The 22323-nt window shown below is 37.0% G+C and overlaps 3 protein-coding genes across 7 annotated transcripts in view; 2 read left to right on the top strand and 1 right to left on the bottom strand.

Moving 5' to 3' along the window:
• Positions 1-852: 852 nt before the first annotated feature.
• Positions 853-4871, top strand: LOC114134228 (sodium/bile acid cotransporter-like). The gene is made up of 6 exons (XM_028000663.1): positions 853-978; positions 2145-2579; positions 2660-2864; positions 3687-3865; positions 4155-4354; positions 4487-4871. The coding sequence occupies exons 2-6, from the start codon at positions 2188-2190 to the stop codon at positions 4537-4539; spliced, it is 1029 nt and encodes a 342-aa protein (XP_027856464.1). The 5' UTR covers positions 853-978; positions 2145-2187; the 3' UTR covers positions 4540-4871.
• A 1622-nt stretch (positions 4872-6493) lies between these two features.
• On the bottom strand, positions 6494-14135 carry LOC114134226 (sushi domain-containing protein 4-like). The gene is made up of 11 exons (XM_028000657.1): positions 13926-14135; positions 13281-13422; positions 11839-12030; positions 11450-11641; positions 10105-10296; positions 9829-10023; positions 9522-9713; positions 9170-9364; positions 8954-9086; positions 8490-8875; positions 6494-7626 (listed from the first exon to the last, which is right to left on the bottom strand). The coding sequence occupies exons 2-11, from the start codon at positions 13396-13398 to the stop codon at positions 7601-7603; spliced, it is 1821 nt and encodes a 606-aa protein (XP_027856458.1). The 5' UTR covers positions 13399-13422; positions 13926-14135; the 3' UTR covers positions 6494-7600.
• A 132-nt stretch (positions 14136-14267) lies between these two features.
• Positions 14268-22323, top strand: part of fsip1 (fibrous sheath interacting protein 1) — a 31941-nt gene continuing 23885 nt past the window's right edge. Inside the window, exons 1-8 of one of the 5 annotated variants that reach the window (XM_028000659.1) lie at positions 14268-14430; positions 14516-14567; positions 15038-15183; positions 15300-15378; positions 16344-16433; positions 16824-16963; positions 17175-17294; positions 19638-19799. In XM_028000659.1, the coding sequence (XP_027856460.1) occupies positions 14302-14430; positions 14516-14567; positions 15038-15183; positions 15300-15378; positions 16344-16433; positions 16824-16963; positions 17175-17294; positions 19638-19799 (918 nt within the window). In that variant the 5' untranslated portion in view covers positions 14268-14301. Of the gene's footprint in view, positions 14431-14512; positions 14568-15017; positions 15184-15299; positions 15379-16343; positions 16434-16823; positions 16964-17174; positions 17295-19637; positions 19800-22323 lie in introns of all 5 variants that reach the window. The other 4 variants (XM_028000658.1, XM_028000660.1, XM_028000662.1 and 1 more) reach the window with 4 other exon arrangements.

The raw sequence follows: 22323 nt of genomic DNA, 5'->3' as shown, positions 1-22323 counted from the left end.
GAGTAGTTATTTTCCCCCAACACATGTAATGCTGCCTGTTGTCCAAGCAACAGATTATTTTACTTGAGTTGTGCATCTCATGGATACTTGGATGGATGAAAAGATTGTTGAAATTATGGATCTTTTTTATTTCTGCTTCATAATTATGCTGAAACAGTTGGCCAATCACAAAAAATCCTAATAAAATACACAGAAGTTAGTAATGTGATAAAACAAGAACAACTTCTTTCTGTATGAATGCCTGTGCAAGGCACAGTATGTGGCACTAACTGCCTTATACAAATTATACAAATTGAACTGTTCTTGATCAGTAATAATCAGTAATACTTTAATAAGTAGTTGGCTGTGGCCATTGATAATTGAGAACTTACTATTGTTAACAGGTAAAATAAAGATATATATATTTTTATAACAACTTTTCTTAATATTTTAAAGTTATCTCACTGTTACTAGTAACTCTCAGTGTAAAATTGCCGATTTTGAGAAGATTTATTTTGGGAACACCGACAAGCCTGGCAGGCAACCAATCCACTGTCTGTGAATATAAAAACATGTATGTTTCTTCTGCAAAATTAAGTCCAGTGCAATTTAAAAGGAACAGAAACGTTTACATTCTGTCCTCATATTTCAAGATTACTAAGCTCTATTTTTTCTGTAGTGACCCCAAAAGACAGAAAAGAGAAGAGGGGGCTTTTGGGGAGTTCGCACAATTGGCAGAATTCTTTTAGTAAATAGCAATTAAAAAGGGGAGAAAGTGGATTCATATGAGCATGGCATTTTGAAAGCATCTGAAAATCCCTTTGTTAGTCTCTTGTTTTGCTGCCTGCAGCATCTACAGCAACCATTTTGTTAGAAGAGCATGTGACAAAGGGGCTCAAACACAAAGTTGAGGGTTCAGACACAAGAATTTGAGTCAGCTTGAAGACGAGTGTGCCTGTTTCTACAGTTTAACACTGCAGCCAGTTGCCTGAAATTGAGGTAAGTGATATTTTTCCACTCATAACAACATTAGTTTTAACATTACTTATTTAGTTAAATTCTCTCTTTTGAGTGTTGAAGTTCCCAAAGAAATCTAGTTGCTAAGGCATTTCCTTTAGCCAACTAACTGTGTTTTTAAGAGTTGTTTTTATAATACAGTGTTTTTTGTTAATTTGGCTCTGAATCTCTAAAGCTTTCATGAAAGCCATAGGTAGAACTAAAGACAAAGTTAAACAATGAAATCACTAAAAACAGAAGTTGGTGTGAATAATAATAATGAACAGACCAAAATCTTATATACGACTGTGTTAGAACTAGTCCAAAAACAAACATTGAGCTCACAAGTATGCAATTTTCCACATTGACGCAAAACTAGTTAAATAATAGATTTTTCTAAATGATATAAATCTTGTTTATAAGGCTTCTGGGCTGAGAGCTATTGCTTGTTTTGCTCCAGTGGAAAATGTGATTTGAATAGTAAGTGTCCCAGGCCAACATTTGTTTGTCTTTGTCCAAGGGAGGTCTGACTTTCCAGTTTAACTGTCTTCACTAAGAACAAATCTTAGGTCACTTGACACATCAAAAAAAATGTTGAGAAGATTTTTCTTTGTGTGTGCTACTGAGTGAAGTTTCTAAAGAAATAGAACAGATTGGGAAGAAATCCCTTGTGATGACACAATAAATAACATGGCAGACATGGTAGGAATAAAGTTGGGAAGAAATTTAACGAAAACGTCCTTGCAGTCCTTTTCCGATTATTATTGGTAAAAATTATGTGTCCTTTTTGTTTGATTTAACTTAAATTTAAAACACAATAGGTTTGTGAATCTAACATGAAAACAGGAAGTAGAGTTCAGGGGGTAAGACTACTCATACAAACAATTTTTTCTTCCAAATTATTTACACAATTTGCTATTTACAATTTAACTATTCATAGGTAGTTACACCTTGAGTTATGTTAAGCATCACTTAAAAACTACTGTGAGAGATTTATGCTAATTTGTTTTAGCCTTTCAAAAATGACGCAAACGCTGCCCTAATGTTGACAGTAGCTGTTCAAATTCAATGGATAGATGCAACTTTCATCTTAAACTGTGTTTTCTGTCCTAGAAATAAATAATTTAGTCACAAAAAGTACTCTTGTTTTTATTTAATTTGCGTGACAGGTGCAAGCCACAACTCAATAAAACTAGTGTTGGAAGAACTGCCATGATGAATCAGACCACCGGTTACGTGGAAATTGCTGCCATTTACAATGATAGTATCATCCTTGGGAATGGCAGCATGGGCATCCTGATCATTCCCAAACCCATGAACACAGCCATTAATATTTTGACCTTGATCATCCTCTTCATCACCATGATTTCCCTCGGCTGCACGATGGAGATCTCCAAAATTAAGGCCCATCTTCTCAAGCCAAAAGGGGTAGCCATTGCTTTGCTGGCCCAGTTCTGCGTAATGCCCCTGACTGCTTTCTCTTTGACCAAAATCCTCCGGATGGATCCAATTAAGGCTGTAACTGTACTCATCTGTGGCTGCTGTCCAGGAGGAAGCTTATCAAACATTTTTTCTCTCTTAGTAAAAGGTGACATGAATCTCAGGTAAACCTAGACAAATATGCAATTTTTTACACAATTGTAAGAAAAACTGCTCCTATTTCACCTATTTGAAATTCTTGCAGTATCGTCATGACAACTTGCTCCAGCATCGCTGCTTTGGTTCTCATGCCTCTGCTGCTGTACATCTTCAGCCAGGGCTTCACTGGTCTGAAAGATGCTGTTCCTTATGTCGGCATCATCACTGCTCTTGTTTTTACCCTGTTGCCTTGTGCTATCGGCATTTTCATCAACCACTACAAACCAAATTACTCTGCAACTGTAACAAATGTAAGTAATCAAACAAAGATTTCTTTTGTATGAATCTTATTTGCAGCTTAAGCATGATTTCTGCCAGTTACCTGAAATGACAATTAAGCATTTTGGGGCCAAGAGAACAAAATCCATGAGATTTGACTTTTCATCGAAGAACAGTGTTTAATCACAATGACCTTTTATCCATCACTGATGATATCCAGGAATTTTCAAAACGTCTGTGTTTTATAATATGACGTTTTATGAATATAAATTAGGCTAATCTGCTTACTTAGAAATTAAAAAGTATTCTAATAACAAACCCTGAGCCGGAAATTTGGTATGTGTGCTGTTGCCCATTTGTGGAAGAGCTACAGAGAAAGCAGAGAGGGGGAACTCATTCTTGCACACAATAATGAACTGAGGTTGATGCTCAGGATGCCAAGACAGAACAGTGCAAGCCAAATGTTTGTTAGTGTTGGAGTCCCCACCTGTCACGCTACATTGCTCAATCTGACGTGCAGTTGTATACGTAAGCTAAAGGGCTCTATAAATAGTATAATTGTATTTATAATTTGTTAAGGCACATGCTATGAACAAATTACTCAGGAAACAGTTGAACTAACTGAATAAAGCTGCTATTACAAAGATTTGTTTAAAACTAAAATTCAACTCTTGGAGGAGGCAGCAGGTCAAAAACCTGGTACTGACTGCAAAAGATCTGCAGCAAGACTTGGTGGCAGCAACCACTGAAATTTTAGTTTCCACAGGAAGACTTACTAAGTGTTAGTATATTATAATTGTCATTTCAATTCTTTAGTGAAATGACTGACCCATGTGACATTGCTTATTTGACAGGTTGGTCTCAGCATCCTGATAATATCCAGCATCATAGTTTCTGTCCTTTCTGGTCTCGCTGTGAAGGATGTAATATGGATGATCCTCATGCCAGACGTCCTCGCTGTGACTGCACTGATGCCTCTGATTGGTTTTATAATGGGATATATCATGTCGGTCATTTGCAGACTCAGCCCACAGTAGGTTAAAACATGTTACTCATCAGTTAATTCAGTAAACAAGCAGGTTATGGCTTAGTTTCATGCAAAAATAAATAAATCTTCAGCTCATATAGCTCTACAGTATCAAACACTATTTGTTCTTTAGGTAGAAGAGGAGACAAACTTGCTTTAGCAACTTAAATATGAAACCAATTCCTTATTACTAAATTCCACCTCATCACTTTCTACAATAACTGAACTGATATACCTTAAGCACAGTGCATTGAAGCACTGAGCTTCTAAAAATTACTTCACCCCCTTTTCTTAGATGCAGCAGAACCATCTCCATGGAGACAGGGTGTCAAAACATCCAGCTGTGCACCACCCTTCTTAAGGTGGCCTTTTCTCCACAGTCCATTGGACCCTTGTTTTTATTCCCCTTGTTGTACATCACGTTCCAGTGTGCAGAGGCCCTCCTTCTGGCATTGTGCTTCAAATGTTACCAAAGAGTCACGGCACCACATGGAGGTAAGTTTTGGAACAACATGTCTTATGTGAGCAAGGCTGAAAGAACAGGGTCAAATGACCAATATGGCAATCACCTGCAATTTATAATAACTTGAAGCAAATCAAAACACATGTTTTTTTTTTCTTATTCAGATCCAAACAAATGGGAGAATGTCGATGCCATAAAAGAAGAGGTGAAACAATGATCTACAAAGAGACCAATGCACTCTTGGAGAAACTACTTAAAAAGCTGTGCCATTATTCAGAGCTGTGACATTGACTGAAAGTCTGCCAAAGCCTTGGCAGTCAAAAATACCTGCTGTCACAGCCAGCAGTTCCTGTAGTTCCACAAATGTTGAATTTTTTTTAGCTTTATAAGCAACAATTGTGTTTGAGAAACACTCTCAGATTACGTTAATTTCAATAAGCTTTATTATCCTGAAAAGGGATTATTCCATTTCATTGTATTATTGCAAAACATATTTCTAACTGTGAGAGAGGAATGCTGGGCTAATCATAAAACTAACTTTAACACTGACTGATAATGTGTCTGAAATCTTTATGTGTGCAAAAACCGTTTATTTGCTTTCAAATGCCTCTGCTCTCCGAGATGACCAATCTTTAAAAATCTTTACAGAATTTGGTAATCTTCTGTATATTTATTAGTGTGGGAGAAGACCAAGATACTCAAAGATCTTTACATGCCTTACATCCAGAATGCCAGTGAAAACTGCAGTTAAAAAAATGGTAAAATACTATGATGATGGTTGACTGTAGAACATTAATTAAATCTTTGGTAAGTTTCCCTTTAAGAATGTAAAACAATGTTTTTGAAAACAAGAACTTGGTGCACAGGTTTGATTTTGACCTAGAATTTTCCATAATCCAAAGGTCAAATTGTACTCACAAAGTCAAATATGTGCATAGTAATGGTGGATTAGCAAATTGCATCTCAACAACATGCTTTTTGTAGCTTTCAGCAAGCCTTTGGCATAATTCAGCATGACCTCACACTTGTTTTCATTAAAATTCAGAAACTTCTGTGCCTTCAAATTATTATGTGAACTGAGTCAGCAATACACATTTGGTGGCAAATAAACCTCTGCGTAAAAAGGAAATGTTCTGCTTCCACAAAACAACAGGTACAAAGAAAAAAAGAAGAGGTCCATGAATGGAGTCTTACAGCATCCCTCATGGAAGGTTAAAAACAGAGGAGTTACATTTTTTTATGATAATACAAAACTTTACATCTGAAATTTAGGAAAACATTGGAGACCTAGACTCTCATAGTTCCTGTCTAGAGATGATGACCTCATGATTTGCCATACCAAAAGCTGCTATTCAATACAGCAGCACAAGAGTCTGTTGCCAAAAAGAATTCACTAAAATCTACCAAAAGATCAGGCATATTTATACATGATAAGGACATTTGATTTTGGTAGATAATTTATTTTGAGTAACAATTCTTTGCAATAAATCTTATACTGCCAGAGAGCCTATTTATTGACCTAGTAAGAAAAATGTATTTGTGGTTTGAGCAGCAGAACTGAGTATGTGGGTGGAGCCAATGAATAAATGCCAAATCCTCTCTGCCAATCTCAAACGCCATATTTTGCAAGTAACTCGTTTTGTCAATAGATTGGATGATCGAAGTTTGAAGAAACAAGACAGAATTCAGCAATTTATTCATTTAGTAAAAAGGGGGCTCAGCAGTGCATGGGGGATCTTATACAACCACAACAACCAGGCACCTCCTCCTGGTGCTGATCACCAGCTGGGTCACGCAGCTGGTGATGGAATCTCATTCTTTGACCACAATTTGTTGAAAGTGGGTCAATGAGATCAGATTGGTATGAATAGAATGCAAAAAATATGCAGTAAGATTGAGGTCAGGACGTTCCACTTCAATTTCCAGTTTCTAACAATCAACCAAACACTATTTTCTTGCTTTTAACTATATTACTTTCTTGTGTCAAAATTCAGTAAGGTTGTTTCTGGTAAAAACATTCTGCCTGAAAAAAACCCAACAAAAACAAACAAACAAAAAAACATATCTATAAAGGCCTAAAATTAATATTACATTCATGCCATGAAATTTATGGAAACATTTCACCATAAGACAAGTGATGTGAAAACAGCACCAAAAATGATAAAAGCAGATTGAACACATCAAATAATATTTAATCAAATGTACATGATATATACAGAATAATCAGACCTTAATTTTTTTTTTTTTTACATATATCAGAACGCAGCTGTAACAAAAACATACACCTTTTAATCTAAAAGTAAACTCAGTGGAAAGGTCAAATAAAGCAAACACTGAAATTACACTGATCTGTACATATGTTCTTTTTGCTATCTTGCTTTTTCTGACGGACGTATCTGCCCAAACACTTTACGTCACATCTGACGTTACGGCATCCAAAGGAAAATGAACTACAAACTACCTTTGAGAGACTACACGAGCTGCAGAGGCATCACAACAGCTGATCAACAGCTTTCTCGGCACAAATAAATAAACACGTTTTAGGCTTGAAGCAGGAGTTTCCCAGCAGCCTCAATAACTTAACAAAATACAATATCTTCAGGTGAGGTGTTTCACAATGCCACAGATAATCAATCACTAAGCAGTGAGGGCATTTTACTGACATTCACTTTTAAAACTCCTTATTTCACATAATATAGATACCTGTGCATAGAAGTGGAAAGCTAAGGCCTTATAACGGAAAGAATATGAGCATGACGAGGGAAAACCAGAAGGAGAAATAGGATGGATGTAGTATTATCCTACATATTGACATGTAACTGTTGACTAAAACTTCCAAATGTTAGAAGAAAACACTATAAGCTTTTACTACTTCAATAGTAATGTGGGTTCATGCATCTTAGCAAATGTGTTTCTTAAGTGACGTGTGATTTATGTAAATAGTAAACAAGTCAGATTTTTGTTTTTACAAAATGAGTTTACAGATTTGCTCAATAAACTGCAAAGCGTCATTTTTAAGACACGTTCGTTCATTCCAACCTGCCTCCTCCTTTCATTTTTTTCTGCATTTTCAGAAAGTAGACAAACGTACACACTGTTGGAATGCCTAATTTAAGCATATGTACATGTAATTTCCTCATCTGTATTCCTTTGGGATGGTCAGATGAACCATGTTCAGAGTGAATGAGCGCTTCACTCATTAACCGGCGTCATCTCTGCTGATAAAAGTCTGTTAACCAGTAAAGGTCAGCACTGGTGACGTGTCTCTTCTGTATGCTTCAGGCCTCCTTCAGTAATGGCATATCTATGGAAAAAAAAAAGTTAACTGTGTCTGGGAGTATATGAATAAATTAGAATATCACTGGGAAGCTAATATAAATAATTCAATTCAAAAGGTGAAACTCATATTACATACAGTTAAAACATGATGTTAGCATATACTGAGTAAAAAGGCACATCAACTTTAAAATGATTGGCGTCTGAAAATAAAACAAACCAAACCTGGCTGTTTTAGGTCAGTTAGGATTACCAAACTTATTTCCTAGTTGATGTTTCTACATGTTGCCTCAATATTTTTATACACTATGGCGAAAGACTTCCATTTTGAATCAATCAAGTTTCCACAAGGTATGTTTAAAAAATGTCCCTGAATGCATTTAGAAATTTTAAATTGGATTTTTAACAATGACTTCTTCTTTTCTGAGTGGCCTTTTAGCCCAGGTTGAAATAAGACATGTTTTACTATGTATACTGACATTCTAACCTGCTTCAACACACATATTTATATGGTATTTTACTGATGTTCTGGGGTGGATACTCATATTTCCTGTATTGTACCATGAATTGGCTTTCCACTTGTTTATTTTTCTTTGAACAGATGAATATGGCACCCTGACATGTCTGGAAATTGTACTCAATGATGACCCAAACTTTTTGGAAGTTGTTGAGTCTCTCCCTGACATCATCATCAGTTTTCCCAAATTGTTTAAAGGCATATAAATCTTAATGAACTTAAGCTTTGACTGTGAAAAAGTTATCTTTCATGTGTTAGTCAGGCATTTATCAAATAGAAATAATTTAGGTAATCATAACAGATTTTAAAATACTACAGTTTCATCTAATCTAACGTCAGACATGGAGAAAAATGTTTGTGTAATAATTTTTTACCATCAGGGTAATCCATCTCAGAGTCTAGCGACAGGCTGTGTTGGTCACTGCCTGCAGATGCCCTTCTACGTGCAGCGGCGGTGCATCCAGTTGCACCTGCATGCTCCAGAATCCAACCGGAAGACAACGGTGAGGAAGAGGAGGACTGCAACACAGGGTGAACGACAGGCATCTCGGACTGCTGCTGTTTGAGAGAAGATGGCCTCGACGGGCCGGCCTCTAGTGCTGAGGCATGCTGACCCTCAGACAACACTATCTGGACTCTGGACTCTGGGCTGAGTGTGGAAGCTCCACTGCTGCTTACAGCCTCCTCGTAGGAAGGAAGAGTCACCTGGACCCCTTCCACCATGATGGAGACAGGCTGCCCTGATACCCCATGGTCACGTCTACGGAAATAATTTACAATTTGTTCATATGTTTTTACAAAGAGCAGATTCAAGATAATATTCGGAAGGACGACTCACCGATGAAAGGACTTGAGTTTAGGCTGCAAAAGTACAAACAGCACCACCAGCAGCAGGATTAAAGCCACTGAACTTGCTGTGGAAGCAACTATGGACAACGCTGGCATTCCCAAAGGCAAAGTTGGAATGTGGTCTTTGGGGCAAAGAATCAATCAACATAGTTATCGTGCTGCAAAAATTAGCATATTAAAGGTTTATATGTGTCACATTCTTTACCTTGCTCCATGACACAGCTTATCTTCATTTGGTTGTCCCACTGGCCGTACTGGCAGGTAAGATATTTATAGTCTCCTTTCAGAACATAACCTTCTTCGCAGAAGTATTCAATCACACTGCCGTGAGAAAGTCTTCGGCACGGGGATGGGTGGCATGTGTAGCCTCCGTTCTCTGGCTGATATGGAGAATCACACACTATGTGGGAAAATATAAAAGAAGCATATGTCTTTTATATAACACACCAGGTAAAGAGCAGTCAAATAGCATTATCAAAAAATAGGAAGGAATAGCAATGAAGTTGATACTCTGGGCAAAATATGGAGTTCAAAGACGAGCAATGATGCATCTTTACCGTCACTTTGTATACAGCGAGGAGGTTCTGAGGACCAGTGTCCGGGTGTGGTACAGGTGAGGATGCTGGCTCCATCCAACAGGTAACCGGATTCACAGCTATACTGCAGCACTGACCCCACCGGGAACAAGCTACTGTTCATGTCAGTTAGGTTAGTTAAAGCATGTTCGACCATCGAGGGTCTTACACAGCCTTAAAAAAGAGACACAATAATAAACAAAAAGGTATTAGTGACAAATGCACTTCTTTTGCAGAGTTCTTTTTTAGTTATGCAACTCTTCAAATATTTTTATAGTAGTTCATCCACCTTGTTTAATAACACAAGTGACTGGCGATATGTTGTCCCATTTTTCGTAGCGACAGGTTCTGAATTTGTAGTCTCCTTTGAGAATGTAACCTTCATCACAGAAATACTCCACGACAGTGCCATGAGAAAATCGTCTGCATGGGGATGGGTGGCAGGTGTAGCCTCCGTTTTCTGGCTGATATGGAGGCTGGCAAACTGCCAATGAAAGAAAAATTGACATTTTCAAAACCTACAGTAAACACTTCTAGTACACTCAGAAAGGCATCCCATGTGTACCGTCATTGCGTATGCAGCGAGGAAGATTAGAGGACCAGTCTCCGATCGAAGTGCAGGTGAGGATGCTGCGACCGACCAGCAGGTAACCTGGATCACAGCTGTACTGCAGCACTGTGCCCACTGGAAACAAGCTCCTGTTGGTGTCCGTCAGATTAGTTGAACCGTGTTGCACCACAGAGGGTCTAATGCAACCTTAAATAAACGTGACATGGGAAAAAAATCAGATTGTTAATTGGTCTTTTGTTCATTGTTTTGAGAGTAAAAGATTATAAAAGTACCAAAAAATAATCTACTATTGACTGAAAAACTGGCAGATATAATGGTTCTGACCACTGACCAGTAAGCTGGAACTCAAAAACAATCTTTGCCCAATCAGTGAACACACATTGCTACCATGTTACATTGACATCTTGTTTCAGTGAGGAAGCTGTCATTGCCCAAAAGAAGATTCAATTAGCTATTGTTCAGTTTTTTTCTGAGACATTTCAAGAAACACGTCTTGATTATTCAGGCTGCGAGAGAGTGAGAGAGAGCTACACTTCCAGCAGATAATGTGGAAGCTAAATGGAATACAAAAAAGATGCTCTGTCTTTCACAAAGGTTAAGGAGATTTTAGCTGAGCACCAATAATTTCTTTGACAGAAATATCTTCTGTCTTCCATCCCTACTGCTTAGTCCAGACATATGGAGAATACAGCAGATTGTGGTCACATGCAGAACGCAATCAGTATTTGAAGTGTTGGTCTCTTGGGAACCTTCCTGATCAGCTTCTTCTTCTATCTTTTCTGTTATTTTGGAGAATTGGCCAGTGTTGAAATGTCAATATTTATACTATACCATCTGAAAAAAAGTGAAATGTTTTTAACATGTCATTTTTGAGCAGTCACTCTGAGCAGTTTGTTTTATGATGAATTTTAAAAGTTTCAATTCAACTCAGTTTGTATATAAAGTGCAAATTTATACAACATGTTGTCTCAAAGCACTTAAAAAGTAATATCTCATGTGAAATTTTTATGCGTTTTTAAGTTATTATGGTCTCATCATTTTATGGGAAAAACTCAGCATTTTAACATTAATTGAAAGCTTCTGTAAATAAATAATGACTCATTAATTTATGAAGGATGGAAAAAGTATCTGAATGCTGTTTTATATCTTTCTTTGTTATAGTTCTCTAGGAGAATTCAGAATCACCCAAATCTAGATTTGGGTGATTTAGGCAATCCCTACTAAAACCAGGGATTGCCAGTCTGCTATTAAATTTTGAACAAATTTTAAACATTTATTATTTTGGTGACAGGTGTGTATTTAGGACAAACAGATTAAAAACTGTAATATATTGACCAACCTTTGCTTACACAACTGATCTGCATTGGTCCGTCCCACTGTCCATCCTGACACGTCAGGTAGGGATAATCTCCACTGAGAGCAAAGCCCTCATTACAGATGAACTCTATTATAGTGCCATGTGAAAACAATCGACATGGGGATGGATGGCAGGTGTAGCCCCCATTCTCAGGTTTGGAGAGGGGTAGGCATGCTGATGAGGGAAAAGCACAACATACAAATCAGCAGCGCAGCTTTAAAAGTTGCTTATATGTTGGCAAACTGGTCAAAAAATCTGCAGTTTTAGAAACTCGAGAGCAGGATAATTAAAACTCGATAATGTAGAAAATGAAGTTATGAGAATCAGATGGCAGTCTGGTTGAAAGAGAAAGGTAGCTTCGAGTGCCTTACCACCACTTCGTATACACTGAGGAGGTTCTGAGGACCACCGGCCTGATGTGGTGCAGGTAAGGATGCTGGGTCCATCTGGCAAGTAACCGGGGTCACAGTTGTACTGCAGCACTGTGCCCACTGGGAACAAGCCTCTGTTGGTCTCTGTGAGGTTTACCCAGCTGTTCTGGACCATGTAAGGCCTCACACATCCTGGGAAAGAAAGGAGTGGAGAGAAAGGGACTTCTGAGAAACTGCGTAATTAAAACAACAAATATGTTCCAAGCTTTGAGAGTCTGGAACACAAAACAGTAACACAGAAAAATAGAACAAACTTGATTCAAGCTAGTTAAAACTGCATCTAAACGTTTTGTTGTCACATTAGAACCTTCAATATACTCTTTACAACTTTCTAACTGAGCTGTCTGCTGTGTTCCTTCGCCTTTGTGATGCTGTTTGTTTACTAATGTTCTCTAACAAATCTCAGAGGACTTCATAGAATAGCTGAATTTATACTCACATTAAATTAGACACAGGTGGACTCTTTTTACTTATCAAGTGAATACTGGATTGGTTGTATTAAAAAGTATTTAGATGTGTTCTTTAGATGTATTTGGTCAAAAACACAAATTACAAGTAAAACAAAATAATAAAAATGCTAAATGGCCCAAGGTACACATTTTTATTAGTTACTGGATGTGAAACAAACAACCCAGTAGTGTGCACTACTATAGGAGAAATAGGAAAAATAAAAAGACGGTCATTTTGACTTTAAACCTTCGGCGGTCACAAATTATTAGATTAGATTTACTGTCATAAAACGAGACTAATAGTACAGCTCTGTTCAGGTTTTTACAATCAAACAGTCAAGACACATAAGCCTAGACAGACAATTATAAGTAATAAGTAACAACAATACATAAGCATTTGAACAGTAGAGTTAAATTACTAGCACAAGAGCACCACTGAACAAAACAGCAGATTAGGAGACAAATATTTTGTTTATTGATGTAATAATGGAGTTATCTCTTGTCTGTTGTTGCTATTATTATTGTGTCATGTCATTGTCAATAATTTCATGATTAAAACATACAATTTATTTTTACTGACAAAATGTTTCAATGTTGAAATAAGATAAATATTTACAAAATTAACATTTTATCATGTAGTTTCTATTCAACATAAACAATGCATGTATTTTACCATATTTAAATTCAATCATAATTAACTAATTATAGTTAAATAGAATTCATGCAATAATATACTTAATATTGTTATCAATACATACTGATGGTATGGATCTGAAAAAAAAAACAACAGCAGAAAAAAAAACAAAAAAAAAAACTACAGAGTACTAAACACTAGACAAACATTAAGCCAAACAAATTAGGGATTACATATTACATGCACAAACAAATAAACCTTCGATTTACTCTAATGTGCAAACATGAGCTCTGTCTTACCTGAACCTTGCCCAGTGGACGCTAGAGTCAGTACCAGCAGCAACACAAAGGACCGCTCGGTGGCTGAGGTGTGGGCCCAAAAGGCATTTGAAATTGACTCCAAAATTCCATTGCACATCTTCCCCTTCGGAATCAACTCAACCTAACACCAAGGCGAGAACAATACAGTTATACATGTATCATAACAGATACACAACAATAAAACAGACCATCTTCCACCGCCATCATATGCAGACACCTGCTTGGTGCAGGTACATTGCAGAGCTTGGAAAGCTGCCAGTAAAATGGGTGTGATTGTAGCGGTGATATAACTGAGCGCAATTACAGAGAGAAATATTTCATCCAGTACCGTTAAACAGACAAGACTAACTTCCCTAATTTTTGGTCATGTTCAGAAAAGGGGCTTTGAAAACCAAATGCTTATCATTTAACATATTTGTGACTCAAAGGCTCCACCTATTTCAGCACCTTAAAAACAAAACATAGAATGATATTGTTAGCATATTGAGTTTTTCTAACATAAGTCGGACTCTAGAAACTGAATATTCCGCATGACGTTGATAGATATGGTAAGCTAAGTGAATCAATATTATCGTTCTTTGCTTGTTTCCTCTAAGCGCAGATTCAGCTGGATCATTTACTTACCACAAAAAACACGGCCTCCGAACCTCCTCCGTCACAACCTCACGATTTAGACATTTAATAGCAATGTCTCAGCGAAGCTGAGGGAATTGTGTCTTTTTTTTGGTAGAAACCCGTAGGCTATGTATGAATCCGTTTGTTTGTAATATGAGCAGCGCAGCGGTACTGAGCTAGCCGCTGGCTACCTTCCGAGCTGAAGCCGCTGCGCTAGCTACTGCTGGCTGCTTAGCTTCACCGTCAGCTGTGTCTGAGAAACAACATCCGGGGAGTGTTTGCGTCCGTAGTTACCGACCGTTTACAAGGGGAAGAAACTGTTGACAAGGGCTTGTTGCAGTTAGACTACTCCATATTTATAGTTAGCGAATCAGTAAATAATGCAATGGAAATCATTAAAGGTAGTTTAGATAATATTTCCCGATCTGCATCGACCGAGCAAACTGGTAACAGATTTTGTCCTGCTGCGCCTTTTGAGCTGCTTGTTTTGAGCAACGATTCTGCTGATTTCCAGGTAGATAAACAACTCTTTCACGTTGGCTTTAAATATAATAAAGGTATATTTTATAGCTTAAGGGAACTCTTTTCTATAAAAGCAGAATGGCAGTGGAGAAATGGAACACCATAATAGAGGCACAGGACCTGGTAAAGGTAAATGTTCATTCAAGTAGTGGTTTCAAAGTTAGAACTGTGAATAAATAAAATGAAAAGATGATTTCTAGTAGCGTAATTTTAACATAATTATTAATAGATGGCAACATTTACATTCAGTTATTTATGCAGACACGCCCGCAAATATAGTTTTTCCTTGCAGTAATGCAATTCTGAAAGGAACACACATTATATGTAAAAAAAAAACTTGAAAATAAATTCATCCATCAGAATTAGATCATCTCAGAGTGAAACTTTTATTTATTCATTCATTCAGAAAATAAATCTGAAATTAAGAAACAAATAACAATTAGATGTTTCTGTTAGTTTGAAATTAAAACTGACAGAAACATATGAATGCACAGCTTGCAAATTGAACTCAGCACTTAATTACAATTAAGCTGTTGCTCCATTATGCATACCAAAGAAGAAATGCGTCTTTCACATCAGTTTTTTTGCTGAGGTTACAGGAGATGAAAATGAGGATTCAAAGCTGCAGAGAGCCTTTGAGGAAATGAGACGACTTGATGAAATTCTGTCAGCAGAAATTTTCAAGGAAAAAGAAATTCGGTGTCAAAGAAAAGAACTCCAAGCAAAAATGTGGCAAGAGCTCCAGGTAGACATGACATCAGTGCTTGGGTAGCCAGGTGAAAATAGTCTTTTTAATGAAATGAGTAACCTTTATGCTGCATAATGTATGATTATATGCTCTGTTCTTTTTTTTTCTTACAGAGAAAACCTGACAAATACTCTGACTGTGCTCACGAAGCATTCAACACAAAGCTGTTTTTGGCTTTGGAAGCCCACACTTGTGTGTAAATCCAACACCGATTAAGAACATTACTAAAAAGCGTGGTGTACCTGGCTTAAGTGTTGATATGCCTTAAACATTTTCATATTCTGTCCCAGTAGAACCACACACTTCAGTGAGTTTCATTGGGAATTTATGTCAAAGTAGTGGATTTTGTTTGAAGTATGTAGAAAAATTATGTACGTTCTTTGCTTACTTTTCTTTACATGATATTTTAACATCATTAAGATTAAATGAAGAGAATTGATGAGCATCAGTTTAGAAGTATTTTCACAGATTCTCACTTGGACCTATGTTTGAACTTTGACGGAACCATTCTAGTACATTAATATGTGTTTATGTGAACTGTTCCATTGTAGCTCTGTCTGTATGTTTAGGAATGTTTTCCTGTTGAAATGTGAACATTTGGCCCAATCTTGGATCTTTTGCATCATTTAACAAATTTCATACAGCAGGTCTAAATCTGTAGCTTCTAATGAACTCTAACCAGCTCTACTCTCCCTGCACAAGATCAGCATTTCCAAATCATGACAACCACTTTGTTCAGTGTTAGCCATTTATGGTCTGATCTGAACAGATCAGCTTATTCAACACATTTACCACATACCTTGTGACAATCTGTAAACATGACATCTTTTCTATGGAAATGAAATGAAATCTTTATTTATTTTGAGCATATGAAATGCAAGATTTTGCTTAGGGGTATCATGGTGAAGATGACGGATTAAAAATACATGCTAAAAACTTTTGAATTTTATATGTAAAAAGAAAAAGTCAGTTTTCCCTCCATGTTTCAGTTATGCAGTAATTTGTGTTGGTTTATAGCATAAAGTCCCAATAAAATACTCTAAAGTTTGTGGTTGTGTTATGACAATATGTGAAAAGGTTCAGGGAGTATGATTGCTTATGAGAGGCAATGAAGGCCTGTCTGCCATTCACACTAATATGGTTTAATTATCACAAAGGTACAAATGAAGAGGACCATTATGCACCTCTGTTTGAGACCCAGGTTCTGGACTGTGAGCATGATGGGGACGACCAAGGCCTGCAGCAAGGTGAGCTTGTGCTACTTTAGAACATTATTTTCAGTTGTGTTAACAAATTTGTGCACTGGATGGCGCTAAAAGCTCACGAAGCCTGTAATAGTAGGTTTTCTCCATTAATGTGACATTTTCTTTTTCCAAAGATCTTTGCAAAACTTTAGTCACTCTTCAACAATTTCCTAATAAAAATCTTAGGAATTTTTATGGTATTAAAATCCCAGAGAATGAGAAAAAAAAAAATTTTTAAACAGAAGCTATAGAGGAGTGAGGAATTCTGTGTTTTCCCCAGGAACACACATCTGAAATGTTAGCATATGTTTCATTAGTGAATATTTCATCATGTTTAAAAAGATGCATTCTTAAACGTTTCTTCACTGAAATAAGACGTGTCTTACTCGACAGCTGAAAAGCCGCCTTACAGCTTGACTTCATCATTTGAAGGAAGCAGTGCAAATAATGAGGGCCTCCGGTTTGTGGAGAGCAACAGCAAAACTTCCAAAACAAAAAACAAACAGAAGGACTTTGTCCAGAGGAACATCGAGGTATGATTAAGCTCATGTTGCGTAAAAAAAATTGCACTATTTTCTCATGTCTTTGAGTTAAGTTTTTCAGCTGTTGATTTTTCCAGTTGGAAAAATGTGTTTTCCTTTAGATGTACAGACTCATGTCTATATATCAGCACTGACTGCATAAAAATGTTATGCAAATGTTGATTTTCCATCTTTTTCCCCATTATGTTGTGTAATGCAATAGCTGGCAAGCAGTAATGTGGGTCGAGTGCGCTTGACCCGTGCAGAGAAAGAGCGTCTGGCTGAACTCCTTCAAGAAATAAACGAAGAGGAAGAGGACAGCGCCAGCGGCACAGACAGTGAGGTAGGCTAATATTTGGCCATAACAGACAACATATGCTATAGGCTGAGTCTTTCTACCATCTATGTAGAATCCTTAAGGGGAAGCACCATGTCCTACTGTATTATTAATAACTAATACTTACTGCAATAAAAAAATTTTTTTTCTGCATTTACATTATGTGTATTTTGTTAATCACAATATTTTAAATATCATATTATGATTAAAAACAATGCTCCTAACTACAGGGCCTTGAAGGTTTTCCCAACCCTTGGACTCTTCACTTTTTTTTTTTAATCTTGTTGCAAGCAGAAAGTTTCAGATATTTTATTTGGATTTTATACAAAAGACCAGTACAAAAAGGTGTACAACTGTAAAATGAAAGTAAATGTTTTTTTCCCCTCTCAAATAAAATCTGAATATATGTGGTGATGGCAGCATCATGTTGTGGGGATGGTTTTCTTCAGCACGGATGGATAATATATTTAAGAGTTGAGGGGCAAATTGAGGTTAATGCAGGAAAGTCCAGGAAAAAAAACTTTGAATCTTCAAATAACTTGAGACTGAGACTAATGTTACATGAAGGCTACAATAGGAATTTGGTGTAAGTTTGAAAGAACTATTTCTTTTTTTTTGGTTTTAAAATAAAAAAACAAACATAAAACCTTACCAGAAATAGGATGGATATCTTTTCTTCCATCGGATGTTGGTATTTGTGGACAATGATGTAAAACAAAAATAATATAGTTTCCAACCTAATGACAAGAAAAATGTATCTAAAACATATTACCTGTACTTCGGGCCACTCTGTTATGAAAATTGAATGCAATTATTCCTTTAAAAAACTAAAAAATATATCTGTGTACTTTGTTCTTTATCATTTTAGCCAAAGTCAATTAAAGCCATTGTGAAAGATTTAAAGACCCACTTGCAGCTCCAGAGCTGCAGGTTGCAGACCTCTGCTCTAAGCTGAAGCTTCTGACTCAAAGTATTTCAAATTATGAACCAGATGTCAAATGCCACATGTGGTTTGCTTGGAATGCTGGATGTTGTGAATTAATTTTATAATCCTGGATTCACAGCTATTCCCCCCTCCTGTTATTCAGCAAAAACTGAGAAGAATGGATCTTTCAGACAGACATACAGCTGTTCTCGCGTTATGGTTGTGGGGACAGAGTACAGAAGCTAGGAGAAGGAGACCTTTTGCTTCTCCTTTGAGGATTAAGCTGAGACATTGCTACTTGGGGCAGTCCAATGATTCATTCAGAGTCCTAACTTCACATGTTTTGACTTTCACATTTATTTGCCTTAATTACTTCTTGGGCTGCTATAAAATCAGTTCAAATTCTGATGGTCTGAAGCCTGCTCAAAAGTCAGGCAAAAAACACACTTGTCTCTTAACATGCGGTTCTGTTTAAATCAACCCAGGCAGCTCTGCAACAATAGAACAGCTTGCCAGGATTTTTAGGGTATTTGAATGTCTTACTGTTTTGTTTTTTTTATGATGTTTGCCTTGACTTTAGAACAATACTGCAGTGATTATGGTGGCAGATACCAAACAGACTGGAGTGCAGATGCTCTGGACTTTTTTTATTAGCTAGAGGAAGCCTTCCTGTTTCCTGTTATTGTAAGGCATGCTTGTATGAATGGCTATGACAGAGTGAGGATATTGTTTATGTCACCAGGACTTTGGTGGTGGACATCACCCAGCTCTTGGCAGAATCCCTTGGTGCACATTTATCAAAACGTGCTGCTCAGTGTTTGCCTCAGACACTTGCATTCTCACACGGGTCACCTCCGCGCTGCAGTGTAGACGTGTTACAGTCGCGTCATTAGGAGCCGGTACTTACTGAAGACTTTTAGGCATTCGGGGCTTACATACGCAAGCACAAACATTCCTCGCCTAATTCCTCAGATGTTGTGGGAAAAAGATAAAAAGGTGCTTAAATACATACAGATTTATCTAAATAATGCATCAGCTATGCAGTATAAACAATATTTATAACTTTCCAGTGAAAACCCTTATTATCTTAGCTCAGTCTCAAATTCCAGCTACTATTTATGTTTTTTAAGAAAATATGATGGAAAGATTAGTTTAGAGGCTAATTGTGATGCTACATGCAAACACACAGCTTAAGCTGATCCTTACAGAGGTTTATATGTATCAGGGTAAGTCAAAAATATTACTTTTTACAGCTACAAAGCTGTCAAACCTCTGAAGTCAGACTGCACCTCTTCCCTGATTCTGACATCATTGTAATAATATTGCTAGATAATGTTTATCAGTGCACTGTTTAGGTTGCTACAGAGCAAAGCAGCCTTATACCCCATGGACCATGACTTACTATGCTGACGACTGTTTTCCAGGAGGCTGTGTGGGCTACGTCAGTCTCTGCAGGCCAGGGTTACACCCCAGAGCCTTCTGATCTGGAGCATCTGATGGAGATTGATGCTAAAATTCGCCTCCTCCTTCCTGCTGAAGAACTCCACTCCCTGCAGAGCTCGAACACAGACCTAAGCGTGTTCCAGGTAAATTATCCCAAATATTCAGAGCTTTGCAAAAGTATTCACATCCCTTTAACCTTTGTCATGTTAGAACTGAAAACTATAATGTGTTTATTTGGTGGACTTTATGTATTTGTATTCAACGTCATGAATCAGAGTAAAACCAAGCTGGAGTTCCTTTGGGGCATTTCTCCAGCTTTGAAGATGTAAGGATTTAATATTTAGTCTTTGTAAAATGGCTCAAGCTCAGTCAGATTGAATAGAAAGCAAGTCCTCATCAATGTTCAATCCTCCCAACTGTTTCTCAGTTGGATTGCTCCATCATCTCTGAGCAAATCCCCTATCCTCGCTGAAGAAAGACATTGTCATGGCATGATGCTGCCATTGTAGCACAGAGGATGTAGAATGTAGAACAAATACATTGTATAGCTGGTTTGCATGTCATAAAACCAGAAGCACCTATAGTATTGCACAACCTGTATTTGTGATGTTCCTTTAGTGGAGAAATTCATTTGTATAGGCTTGCATTGCAAAAAGCAGGTAGTGTCACAACAGTTTTCAATTTCCAGTTTGTTGAACTTTCAAAAAGAATAAACTCACCTAAGATGTGACGTAATTCTCAGATCCAAGCTTTGTCTTCTGAGAAAAGATAACAAATATACTATCCATTACATACTGGTTGTATTAACCTGGGATTTCACTGGGTTTGTTCCTCAGTGCTTTCTTTAAGCTTTTATAGTCTAATGTTAAGAAATGTTTTCTTTTTTGTTTGTTTGTTTTCTATTTGTAAATTTACTAATTAAAAATAGATTGTTCTGACATTTAAATGTTGGTCAATAAAATGAAAAGCTCAAAATCAGTATCTTCATAAGCAGTTCTCAGTCATATGCTCTGACTTAGAAAAGCTCAACAAACTTCAATAATATGTCCAATTTTATAGTTGGGATATAGAACACTAGACTCAGTGTACAACAAGTCTATTTAGCTGTGAAGTCAAATGAAATGCATAAACTGCAAAGCAAAAAACAATATGTTCAGCTGCACATCTATTCAAAAACGTACTCTATCAATTTGGAATCACAACTGACCTAAAATGCATGCCTTTGGATTCTTGGAGAGAACTTGAGTGGCAAAAAGAAAAGAAACCAAACAAAGCTGGCATGTAGCAAGAGTTTCAAACTGGAGGCCTTCTTGTTGTGGAGTGGCAGTAATAACCACTATGGCAACATGGTGCCCCTCAAAAGGTCCTTGAGTGACATATTTTCAATTAAAGGGATCAAAGAAAGTGATGGGGTTGTGTTGTTCATGCTGGATATTTGGGTTTGTCACAAAGGACACCCAAATATATGCTATAAAGAAATATTGTCTTTTTCCATTTATGTTCCCTTAAATAACAAACATATATGTGAATCAGGGAAAACAAACCAAATCTAAGAATTTGTATTCAGTTCTGTTTGAATTGTACCTTGAGTCATAGTTATGCTCTGTAATCTCTTTTGCATGTAAGAGTAACTTTAAAATGTATATTCATAGAGCTGAAGTTTCCAGACTGTTGTTCTGTGTTTGAGTTTATTGTTGGTAATAAACTCTGTCTCAGGACATTTTCCCACAATATTCAAAGTTTGATTCTATGCACTTGATTTGCAAAACCTGTCACCAAAAATTGCTCATTTTGGAGCTGTTTCACAAAACCACCATCTGGAGGAAAGATATTGACTGTTCTGATTATTTTACTGTCAGGATGTGAATTTGGGTACCGTATTTTCTTTTGAGCTTCTTTTCAGTTAAAGTGCCACAAACTCCTAAATAAACAAGTGATTAACATTTTTATCTATGTGAAAATTGTAAATATGATTGTAAAATGAGAAATAATAAATCCTAATTGAGGGCTGGTAGTTGGCAGCACTGCCAGCAAGAAGGTCCTGGGTTTGAATCCTGGCGTGAGGTCTTCCTGCATGGAGTTTGCATGTTCTCCCTGTGCATCCATTAGTTCTCTGGTGCTCTGGCTTACTCCCACAGTCCAAAAACGTTAACTGATCTCTCTAAATTGACCTTAGGTATGTGTGTGTTTGTTTCTGTGGTGGACTAGCAAACTGTCCAGGATGTGCCCCACCTCTCAGTCAATGACTGCGTCGCTCATTGAGCCACAAAACAATAGACAGCTCAATGACTGTCTATTGAGCTGATTGCTATTGGGCACATTACTGTTTGTATTGTCAAACAGTAACCTATTTGACAATACAAATAAATTTAGCAATAAATTCATGATGTGAGTCATTGAACTTTTTTTTCTCCATTTCCACTTTTTAATCGTCTTCACAAGCCAAATAAGTTCTTGGAAAATCTAAAGTCTCATCCATTTATCATCTGCTCTTCATTAAAGCTAAAAAGACTAGTGCAGAGTACTTTTTCTGAGGCATTGCTGGAAGTTATTAACACCCAAGCTTTTCAAATAAGAATAAAATGTAGTATTTGAATTTGATTTGGTGAACGCCACACCTGTTGGGGCAACAAAAAAGAAAAGTCAATCACCCTGTAAATTTTTTGC

The sequence above is a fragment of the Xiphophorus couchianus genome, chromosome 19 (genome assembly GCF_001444195.1).
Source record: "Xiphophorus couchianus chromosome 19, X_couchianus-1.0, whole genome shotgun sequence".
Lineage (NCBI taxonomy): Eukaryota > Metazoa > Chordata > Actinopteri > Cyprinodontiformes > Poeciliidae > Xiphophorus > Xiphophorus couchianus.
This window is presented reverse-complemented; position numbering and strand designations above follow the sequence as displayed.

What these genes read in the sequence shown, in the direction of transcription:
- LOC114134228 (XM_028000663.1), top strand. Translation starts at nt 2,188, where the DNA reads ATGATGAATCAGACCACCGGTTACGTGGAAATTGCTGCCATTTACAAT. An exon ending in AAAGGTGACATGAATCTCAG is followed by an intron (nt 2,580 to 2,659) that starts GTAAACCTAGAC and finishes AAATTCTTGCAG; the next exon opens with TATCGTCATGACAACTTGCT. An exon ending in ATTTGCAGACTCAGCCCACA is followed by an intron (nt 3,866 to 4,154) that starts GTAGGTTAAAAC and finishes CCCTTTTCTTAG; the next exon opens with ATGCAGCAGAACCATCTCCA.
- LOC114134226 (XM_028000657.1), bottom strand. Translation starts at nt 13,398, where the DNA reads ATGTGCAATGGAATTTTGGAGTCAATTTCAAATGCCTTTTGGGCCCAC. An exon ending in GTCCACTGGGCAAGGTTCAG is followed by an intron (nt 12,031 to 13,280) that starts GTAAGACAGAGC and finishes TTTCTTTCCCAG; the next exon opens with GATGTGTGAGGCCTTACATG. An exon ending in TGAGATGGATTACCCTGATG is followed by an intron (nt 7,627 to 8,489) that starts GTAAAAAATTAT and finishes TTTTTTCCATAG; the next exon opens with ATATGCCATTACTGAAGGAG.